At 40.6% G+C, this 11212-nt stretch overlaps 1 protein-coding gene across 1 annotated transcript in view; it reads right to left on the minus strand.

Moving 5' to 3' along the window:
* Window positions 1-6733: 6733 nt before the first annotated feature.
* The window catches only part of ZNF684 (zinc finger protein 684), a 14704-nt gene continuing 10225 nt past the window's right edge, over window positions 6734-11212 (minus strand). The window contains exon 4 of the mRNA XM_011955218.1: window positions 6734-8354. Coding sequence (XP_011810608.1) covers window positions 7433-8354 — 922 coding nt within the window. The 3' untranslated portion in view covers window positions 6734-7432. The remainder of the gene's footprint in view (window positions 8355-11212) is intronic.

Consider the following 11212-nt stretch of genomic DNA (forward strand, 5'->3'; position numbering starts at 1 on the left):
TTTGGGCCGGGCGCAGTGGCTCACGCCTGTAATCCCAGCACTTTGGGAGGCCAAGGCAGGCAGATCACCTGAGGTCTGAAGTTTGAGACCAGCCTTGCCAACATGGTGAAACCCCGTCTCTACTAAAAATACAAAAACTAGTCGGCCATGGTGGCGGGCCCCTGTAATCCCAGCTACTCGGGAGACTGAGGCAGGAGAATCTCTTGAACCCGGGAGACGGAGGTTGCAGTGAACCAAGACCACGCCATTGCACTCCAGCAACAAGAGTAAAACTCCATGTCAGAAAAAAAAGAAAAGAAAATTTGATGAAAACAACAAACATTTTGGCTGGGTGTGGTGGCTCACACCTGTAATCCCAACACTTTAGAAGGCTGAGGCGGGTGGATCACCTGAGGTCAGGAGTTCAAGACCAGCCTGGTCAACATGGGGAAACCCCATCTCTACTAAAAATACAAAAAGTTATCGAGCTGTAGTGGCAGGCACCTGTAATCTCAGCTACTTGGGAGGCTGAGGCAGGAGTCTTGCTTGAACCTGGGAGGCAGAGGTTGCAATGAGTCGAGATGGCACCACTGCACTCAAGCCTGGGCGATAAGAGTGAAACTTCATCTCAAAAGAAAAAAAAAAGAAAGAAAAGAAAACAACAAACATTTCAAGTATAGCTCCCACCCCTGCAAAGGGAATAACATTTCATTTGCTATATATATATCATTTTTATTTTATGATAAGAAAAGTGCTAAGGCCAGGTACAGTGGTTCACACCTGTAATCCCCGCATTTTGGAAGGCTGAGGTGGGCAGATCTCTTGAGCCCAGGAGTTCGAGACCAGCCTGGGCAACATGGTGAATCCCCACCTCTACCAAAAATACAAAAATTAACTGGCCATGGTGGTATGTGCCTGTAGTCCCAGCTACTCAGCAGGCTGAAGTGGGAGAATCACCTGAGCCCAGGGAGGTCCCACCTGCAGTGACCCTATTTGCACCTCTGCTCTCCAGCCTAGGCAACAGAGTGACACCCTGTCTCAAAAAAAAAAGCTAAATATTATATATAATTAGAGAAGATGTAGAAAAAGTACAAAATATATAATCACATCACCCAAAAGTTACTACTACTTACATTTTGGAATACATATGTATATAAAACTTTTTAAAATTGGGATATTCTCTGTAACTTTTTTCTTAACATTTTTTAATTAAAATATCATGAACATTTCCCTTATTAGGGAAGAAGAGTCACCAAGCCCTGATCAGTTTCTATTTGCCTTTCAATCATAGCACGTTTGTTGATGCAAAGACCTATTCATTCCCTCATTCTAAATTCCTTTCTAATATAATGCTAATTAATTTTCTTCCAGAAGTTTCTGCAAAGTATCATACTAATTTTTCTAAACTAAATATAGGAGTTCCCTAGTTACATGCTGCTTGACCTCCTGTAGGTTTACTCCTAGATATGTAGCTACAGCAGTGAAACAGGATGAGTTATATTTATAAAACTATTTACCTGCAGAAATGCCTCTTTTCCTGTACTAAATGCTTAAAGTAGTACAGAACACAGCTGCTTTCTTTCTTCAGTATCTTGTTAATCAGGATTAAATATATGTATATGCACATGTGCATACATACACACACCCCCTTTGGTGGTTTGCATAGAGAAGAAAACATGTTACAATGCTCTTGGCTGAGCAGAGGCAGTAGAAGACTATGTGACTGTCCCTGACTTCTGTTATCTAAAAGGAGGTTCAAGAATGCTCAGTAACAACTGCCACATCTATTGACTGGCACCAGGAAATGGTTAGAAATGAAGTTCATAGAGGTGAAATTCATACTACATAATAAATCATATTCTTTCACTTACACTTGGCAATTATGCAAATGGTGATTTTTAGGATTTGAAGAGATAAGGTGCTTACCAGAGACTCTTTTTTTTTTTGAAATGGAGTCTCACTCTGTCCCCCAGGCTAGAGTGCAGTGGTACGATCTCAGCTCACTGCAACCTCCACCTTCCAGGTTCAAGCAATTCTCCTGCCTCAGCCTCCTGAGTAGCTGGGACTACAGCACCCACCACCATGCCCGGCTAATTTTTGTATTTTTAGTAGAGACGGGGTTTCACCATGTTGGCCAGGCTGTTCTCAAACTTCTGACCTCAGGTGAGCCACCACGCCTGGCCAGAGACTTTTAATAGACCCAATTTGGGGAGCATTTTTAAAAATTGTGTTAAAATGTAAATAAGATTTAAGATTTTAACCATTTTTAAGTGTATCATTCACTGGCACTAAGTACAGTCATAATGTTGTACAACCATTATCATAATAGATAAAATTTTATATAAAGTACATGACATATTTCAAACCTCCAGTTATACAAATTTTGAAGCAATGCAGATATTTCTATAATTTGTATAAAAAATAAATCAGGGCAGTGCATACATGTAATTATAGTCCATCTGAAGCCTCATATTCAATTCCTCACAATTTCCTAAGCTTTACAATCTACATTAAAATTGTCTACTTATAACTCAAAATTTTCTGAAATCTTTTCAAAAAATCAGTAATATCACTTACAGAAAACAAGAAATAACGAGTGTTGGCAAGGATGTGGAGAAACTGGAACCCTTGGACGCTAAAGGTGGGAATGTAAAATGGTCAAGCTGCTACGGAAAACAGTATAAAGGCTCCTCAAAGAATTAAAGATAGAGCTACCATATGATGCAGCAATCCCACTTCTGGTTATTTATCCAAAAGAATTGAAAACAGGATCCCAAAGGGATATTTGCTCTCCCATGTTCATAGTAGCATTACTCACAATAGCCAAGAATTGCAAACAACCTAAATGTCCATCAATGGTTGAATAAAGACAACGTGGGATATAAATACAATGGAATAATTCAGCCTTAAAAAAGAAGGAAATTCTGTCATAGGCTACAGTGTGAATGATCCTTAAGAATTAGGCGTAGTCAGCTGGATGGGGTGGCTCATGCTTATAATCCCAGAACCTCAGGAGGCTGAGGCGGGAGGATCACTTGAAGCCAGGAGTTTGAGACCAGCCTGGGCAACAAAACAAGACCCAGTCTGTACCAAAAAAACAAAAACAAAAACTTTTTTAAGCCAGGCATAGTGATATGCAGCTATGATTCCAGCTACTCAAGAAGCTGAGGAGGGAGGATTACTTGAGCCCAGGAGTTGAAGCTACAGTGAGCTATGATCGCGCCACTGCACTCCAGCCCGGGTGACAGAGTGAGACCCCATCTCAAACTTACCGAATCAGTTAAGTAAAATGGTGGTTGCCAGGGGTTGGAGGGGTTAGAAATGGGGCATTGTTCAATGGCTACTCAGTTTCAGTCATACAAGATGAAAAAGTTCTAGAGATCTGCTCTACAATGAAGTGCATCTAGTAAACAATAATGTGCTGTTCACTTAAAATTTTGATAGGGGCCGGGCGCAGTGGCTCACGCCTGTAATCCCAGCACTTTGGGAGGCCGAGACGGGCGGATCACGAGGTCAGGAGATCAAGACCATCCTGGCTAACACGGTGAAACCCCGTCTCTACTAAAAAAATACAAAAATTAGCCGGGCACGGTGGCGGGCGCCTGTAGTCCCAGCTACACAGGAGGCTGAGGCAGGAGAATGGCGTTAACCCGGGAGGCAGAGCTTGCAGTGAGTGGAGATCGCGCCACTGCACTCTAGCCTGGGCGACAGAGCGAGACTCCGTCTCAAAAAAAATTTGATAGGGTACACTTCATGTCATTCTTTTAGCACTTCACATACACACACACACACACACACACAGTTTCTGGTTTCAGGTCTGGACAAAACAAAAGGTGAAAATATCTCCTCCATCTCATTACCACCTACCCCACAGATGATCATTTTCATTACCATTCTGGGCAACAAAACAAAACAGAATCCTGCATTTGCCTTGCCCCTGGGCTTTGAGAAAACACTGCTAAAATAGGGGTCCGGAAACCTGACAATAATGAAAACAAGTAGCTTTTTTTTTTTTTTTAGACAATCTTGCTCTGCCACCCAGGTTGGAGTGCAGTGGCACAAACATGGCTCACTGCAGCCTCGACCTCCCAGGCTCAAGCAATCCTCAGCTGCCCCCTATCCTCCTGGGAGGACTAGAGGTGTGCACACAGCTGGCTCATTTTTTTCCCTTTTGTAGAGATGGGGTTCTCACTATGTTGTCCAGGGTGGTCTCAAACTCCTGGGCTCAAGTGATCCTCCCGCCTTGGCCTCTCAAAGTACTGCTATCACAGGCATGAATTATCATTCCCCATCACATAGCTTTCTTAAAGTTAGAAACAATACTTTCCAACCTGTGAAAGATGGTGAAATAGATACAAAGTTATAATGACGATAAAAGAATTAAAAAAAAATTTTTTAACAAGGATGCAGGGTGAACTCTGAGAATTGGGTAAGACATCTCAGAAGAATGAATGAGGAGGGTAATCAAAACAAGGAGATAAAGGCATGATGGGGAAATGAGAGGAGGTGGATTGGTTTGGAGTTGGAGAGTCAAGGTTCACAATTTCCAAAAATTAAATTGTCCTGTTAGGATTTTCCTTAGTCTCCTTCATACACTGGTCTTTCCCCTCTTACTCATCTTGCACACAATCACCAAGCAAATTGTCAGCCACTAACTCCCTCTTATTATAGGCACCTTCTCATAGCCTCAGCCTCTGACTCCATCCAAACTACAGCTAAAGCATATTTGTAGAAATTTCTCCCACTCCATTTCTAGGTAAAATTCATTTGTTTGGGAGCAAACAAAATTATGAAACCACATACAGACATCCTGATGTATTACAATTTAAATGTCCTGCCTACATTTTATTTCCAGTAAGCTGTAGAGCAGACTAATGCACACTTCTTGCCACCTTGACCTACATAGCTGCTCTTTCAGGGGCATCTCATACCAAGCAGCAACAGTGGAGCCTCCTGCCCCCATCTCTCTTCCTTTTTCTGTGTAGTTTGGAGTTTCTCAGATGACGGTTACAGGCAGGGGAAGGAGAGACAGAATGGAAATGGTAAGCACTACATAGGCCGACGTGAGGACTTCATGTAAGAAATGACAGAAAACTCCTGAGCTGAAAAAAGGCAAGTCCTGTGACTATAAATACCAAGACTTTCCTGTGTGGCTGGCATACTCATTGTGAAGACAACTCCCTGAAAAGAAGGTTCCAGAAATTTTGGAATGACCTCATAAATGAAATTAGCATATAGCCTCCTAAAATAACTTAGAAAGACAAGATTTAATTTAGATCTTTAAAGTCCCAGTATGCTTATTCAAAAAAGCACTATCGTTTATAGTTATTACCCAACACTACTCTTTCAAAAAATGGCTAATGAAAGAAAATAATGCAACATAATTCTAACTGAGCTTAAATTTAAAAGGCTTGATTTCTGAATTTAGGTTCAAGTCTAAGTTTTGTCACCACTCAAGAAAAGACATAAAAGTTTTTTGGCATTACCAAGGAATATTGTGGACAGCAAGAAAACTTTAAATAATGACTAATTAATCCTTGAAGGGAATATGTAGAATTTACAAAATGTCACATTCCAAAGTTGCTACACAGAAAAACTTGCTCTTTTCTAACAAGTTTTCATCTTCATTAATGATGACTATGCTGTTCATAAGGAAAATTCCAGGCATCTTCGGAGCCAAACATGTATTGACTTCTTAAAAAAAAAAAAAAAAAATCCCTGTAATCCCAGCGCTTTGGGAGGCTGAAGGGGGATGACAGGCAGGAGGATCGCTAGAGGCCAGGAGTTCAGGACCAGCCTGGGCAACATAGTGAGATGCCTTCTCTACAAAAAATAAAAAATTAGCCAGGTGTGGTGGCTTGCACCTGTAGTCTTAGCTACTTAAGAGGCTGAGGTGGGAGGAACGCTTAAACCCAGAAATTCACCGTTACAGTGGGCTATGATTGTGCCATTGTGCTCAAGCCTCAGGAACAGAGTAAGGCCTTGTCTCTATAAAACAATAACAAAAGGCCAGGCGTGGTGACTCACGCCTGTAATCCCAGCACTTCAGGAGGCCGACGCGGGAAGATCACGAGGTCAGAAGATAGAGACCATGCTGGCTAACACGGTGAAATCCCATCTATACTAAAAATACAAAAACAAAAATAGCCGGGAGCGGTGGCGGGCGCTTGTAGTCCCAGCTACTCAGGAGGCTGAGGTGGGAGAATGGCGTGAACCCGAGATGGCGCCACTGCACTCCAGCCTGGGCGACAGAGCAAGAGTCCGCCTCAAACAAACAAACAAACAATACAACAAAATCCCCAAAACTGTCCTCAAAAGTTGGAAAGTATCATGAGACCCTACCTTATTAAAATAAAATACAGATGATACCCCAGTTAAATACCACTTAAGCTGGCTGGACGCAGTGGCTCACGCCTGTAATCCCAGCACTTTGAGAGGCCGAGGTGGGCAAATTACGAGGTCAGGAGTTTGAGACCATCCTGGCCAACATGGCAAAACCCCGTCTCTACTAAAAATACAAAAATTAGCCAGATGTGGTGGCACGCGCCTGTAGTGCCAGTCAGTTGGGAGGCTAAAGCAGGAGAATAGCTTGAACCCAGGAGGTGGAGGTTGCAGTGAGCTGAGATCACGCCACTGCACTCCAGCCTGGGGGATAGAGCGAGACTCTGTCAAAAACAAAACAAAACAAAAAAACCCACTAAGCTATCCTTACAGCTTACGTAGTTATACCAATGAAAAATAAAAAGAACAGGAATATTTGAAGTGCAAATTATTTACATATTTAATTATTTTCCTCAACTGAATACTTATTGTAATACAGAATACAAGTACCTTTCTCTCCTCAATTAGTGTCTTGTTAAATTTTTTGTTCTGTTATTTACATACATAGGAAAACATCTTTATATGAATTTTAATAAGAAGTCTTCAGTTGTATAATTAAAGGAGACTCAGATTCAGTAACACTGTCACGCCCATTAAAAGTGCCAGCAAATGGATGAAAATATCACTGAAATTCACATGACATATTAAACCACATTTTCTCACTTGATTAATTATGCATGTTCAGACTGGAAGAAAAAATGTTATTTACTGCAGAAACTCTTAATAGGCATAATTTAATATAATGTATAAGCATATATTTTATACTCACACTTGCATATTTAATTATAAAAATTAAAAGTCAGGAATTGCAAATGTAGTTTCCACTGGTTCTTTGATTATTTAAGTTATGCTTACTTTCCAAGCTTTATGCTCTATTATTTATAGTTGTTTTCTGTCATATTTTCTGTAAAAAGTTTATTATCACTTCCAGAACATGATTGGCATTGATTGATTTTTATGGGAATCTACTCTTCCAAATTCATTTAAACTGCAGACTTCTCACCATGAATTTTTTAGTATTTAATAAGATTTAGCAAATATTTAATAAAGCCTCATATTCATAAAGTGAATATTATGTATGAATTTTCTGATGTACAATAAGATTTGATTTCTGGGAAAATGCTTTCCCACATCTGTTACATTCATAGGGCTTCTCTCCTGTATGAGTTATCTGATGTCTGAGGAGATGAGACTTCTTGATGAAGGCTTTGCCACATTCAATACATCCATAAGGCTTCTCTCCTGTATGAATTCTTTGGTGTGTAACAAGCACAGATGTGTTGCCAAAAGCTTTGCCACATATGATACATTGGTAGGGTTTCTCTCCTGTATGGAATCTGGAATGTTTATAAAGGGATGAACTATACCTGAAGGTTTTCCCACATTCCTTACATTCAAATGACTTCTCAAGTGTATGAGATTTCACGTGCTGATTAAATGAGGAGTTCCAAGTGAATGTTTTCCCACATTGACTGCACTCATAAGGCTTCTCTCCAGTGTGAAGTCTCTGGTGGACTACGAGTTGGGCTTTATGCATAAACGCCTTCCCACAATCATTGCACACAAAGGGTCTCTCTCCATTATGAATTTTCTGATGAGTTACAAGGTGTGCCTTCCTGCTATAGGCTTTTCCACAGTCATTGCATTCAAAAGGTTTTTTCCTTGTATGATTTTTTTCATGTCTAATGAAATGAAACTTCCTTTTGAAGGCTTTGCCGCATTCACTGCATTCATGAGCGTTTTCTCCAGTATAACTTCTATTGTAATTAAGTAAGTCTAAATGAGGTGGCAAATGCTTCTCAAATGATTTATATGATTTTTTTCTCATTGAATTAAGACTTGTGCTCATATTATAATGGTGGATTCTCTCCATAGTCAGAATTTTATTGAATGTGAGCAAAACTGACTTCAAAAAATTGTCTTTGCTTTCCCGATGCTTCCCTGGTTCATCAAGTGGGCAGTCAGATTCTAAAAAGGAGTACAATAAAACATTCCTAGTTACTTTTTCCCACCAACATGTTATAGAGAAAAACATCTATCGTTTCAAATATAGTATCTCATTCTGAAAGAAATCTTATATTTGTCTCACTCCTCCTGAGCTTTAAGAATAAAACTGCTGGCCGGGCGCGGTGGCTCAAGCCTGTAATCCCAGCACTTTGGGAGGCTGAGGCGGGCGGATCATGAGGTGAAGAGATCAAGACCACCCTGGCCAACATGGTGCAACCCTGTCTCCACTAAAAATGCAAAAATTAGCTGGGCATGGTGGTACACGCCTGTAATCCCAGCTACTCAGGAGGCTATGGCAGGAGAATCGCTTGAACCTGGGAGGCGGAGGTTGCAGTGATCCGAGATGGCGCCATAGAACTCTAGCCTGGCAACAGAGCGAGACTCCATCTCCAAAAAAAAAAAAAAAAAGGACACAAAGGCAAAGGGGTTAAGAGAAAATATCAGAGAACAGACTAGGTTTGGAGGAGGTGGTAACAGGCAGTTACATAAATCACTACATAATTAATTTCTAGATCATCTTGGTAGGATAATTCCCTATTTATCTCACTTATGTCTTTTTCCTTTAGAAACATTCTCAAATCTCCAGTCCTCTAACCCCAAGCAAACCACAGCAGAAGCATGTCTGTAGTCATGGCTCCAGCTCTACCTGAGAGCTAGAATTCATTTGTACCTGTACTTGTAAGCCCAGGAACACTAATGTCCAGCAAGTCATCCAAGAGTAAGTCATCCTTAGCTTAGGATAATAATAGCAAACAGATTCTATTTGCTATTTTTAAAATTCTGGCTGAGTTTCTATATATGACAACTACCTGTCATACTTCTATTTGACAAATACTCTTTTTACATCCTCTTTCTTTTTTTTTTTTTTTTTTCTGAGACGGAGTCTCGCTCTATCGCCCAGGCTGGAGTGCAGTGGCTGGATCTCAGCTCACTGCAAGCTCCGCCTCCCAGGTTTACGCCATTCTCCTGCCTCAGCCTCCCGAGTAGCTGGGACTACAGGCGCCCGCCACCTCGCCCGGCTAGTTTTTTGTATTTTTTAGTAGAGACGGGGTTTCACTGTGTTAGCCAGGATGGTCTCGATCTCCTGACCTCGTGATCCACCCGTCTCGGCCTCCCAAAGTGCTGGGATTACAGGCTTGAGCCACCACGCCTGGCCTACATCCTCTTTCAATCTAACAAACCATTCTTCAGCAAGCTGCTTTGCTCCTGAATTCACATTTTTTCACTATCCTCAAAACACTATAAATCCCAAATCTGTTCCCATTAAAAAAAAAAATTGGGGAGAGGGGGTCTATAATTCCCCACGCTTAAGTTTCCCTCCATGTGGAGTGTTAGCACAATACTCCGAGCCTCTTTCTCTGTGCCTTATTCTGTGCGGAGCTAGACTGAGTAGTGGGCTACAGCCATCGGTACACATTTCTTTATAGAGTGGTTCTTACTCGGGATTTTGTTCCTTTCTTCTTTCTGCTCTATTTCAACAGATGGGAAGCAGCATCCTGCATTACCTCTACCGACAACAATCCACTGAGAAATTCAACATCAGCCTGGCAAACAAAATTATGCAAGATATGAATTCACTCATGGGAACATGCGTTCCACTAGTCCTCAACAAATACCTTCTACTCCACGGACTCTAGATTCCTAAATTCAATCTTTTGCTCATGTTCGTTCTCCACCTTAATTTGCACTCCCTTATCTCCTCTCATTCTACCTAGAACTTAGATATTCTTTAGGGAGGAACCACTGTTCCATAACCTCAAAAAAAGACTTCTCCAAATTTTGCATACTTTAAACTTTAAGCTCCATTTTCTATGAATTTCTAAGATAGTCACTGCTGCTGTCTGTACCATTCATTTTGACAGTTAATTAGAACAAAACTGCAATGGTAATGTGCACTGAAGAAATGTTTCATACTTGTTTGTTGAATTTTAAGATACTTTATTTTTGGGCCGGGCGCGGTGGCTCACACCTGTAATCCCAGCACTTTGGGAGGCTGAGGCAGGTGGATCATGAGGTCAAGAGATGAAGACCATACTGGCCAATATGGTGAAACCGTGTCTCTACTAAAAATACAAAAATTAGCTAGGCATGGTAGCAGGCACCTGTAGTTCCAGCTACTCAGGAGGCTGAGGCAGGAGAATCACTCGAATCCGAGCTGAGATCGCACCACTGCACTCCAGCCTGGTGACAGAGTGAGACTCCGTCTCAAAAAACAACAAACAAACAACAAAAAAACCCCAAACTTTTATTTTTTATTTATATATTGTTTTCCTAACCACTAGGGAAAATATTTTAATATGAACATGTTTTGCTGTTCCAAATACCTTTCGTAAGTTAGAAAATGGTAATGAGATTTTTGCTTCCTTTGAACCTTTTCAGGAAACGTTTTTAAAAGCCTTGCTGAATGGAAGAATAAGAAACATCCCCCACATTGCTATGACAGGGATACTGAAAAAAGAAAAGAAAAAGAAAAAGAAGAAAAGAAACATCCCCCACAATGTCTGGCTCTATAACAATGAATAAATAAAATGTTCATTGTATACCATGACATGCTCAGCATAAAACAGATCATTCTCTTCAGGCACTATCATAAAACAAACAAACAAAACAAAACAAAACAAAAGCCTTAAAAGCCACAATGATTAAAAAAATATATAACCAAGACAATATATATAAATTTTTCATGACAGAGTCATAATAGAATTGGCTTGGGAGTTCAAAGAAAGTAAAGATTAATTTAGACAGGAGTTACAATGAAAGAGGAAAAGCTGAATTCAGACTTAATAAAATGCTGGTTTTAGGAGCAGACCAGAATCAGGATTAATGCCGAGAAGAAAACTGTATA

Source organism: Colobus angolensis, unplaced genomic scaffold (assembly GCF_000951035.1).
Source record: "Colobus angolensis palliatus isolate OR3802 unplaced genomic scaffold, Cang.pa_1.0 Scaffold399, whole genome shotgun sequence".
Lineage (NCBI taxonomy): Eukaryota > Metazoa > Chordata > Mammalia > Primates > Cercopithecidae > Colobus > Colobus angolensis.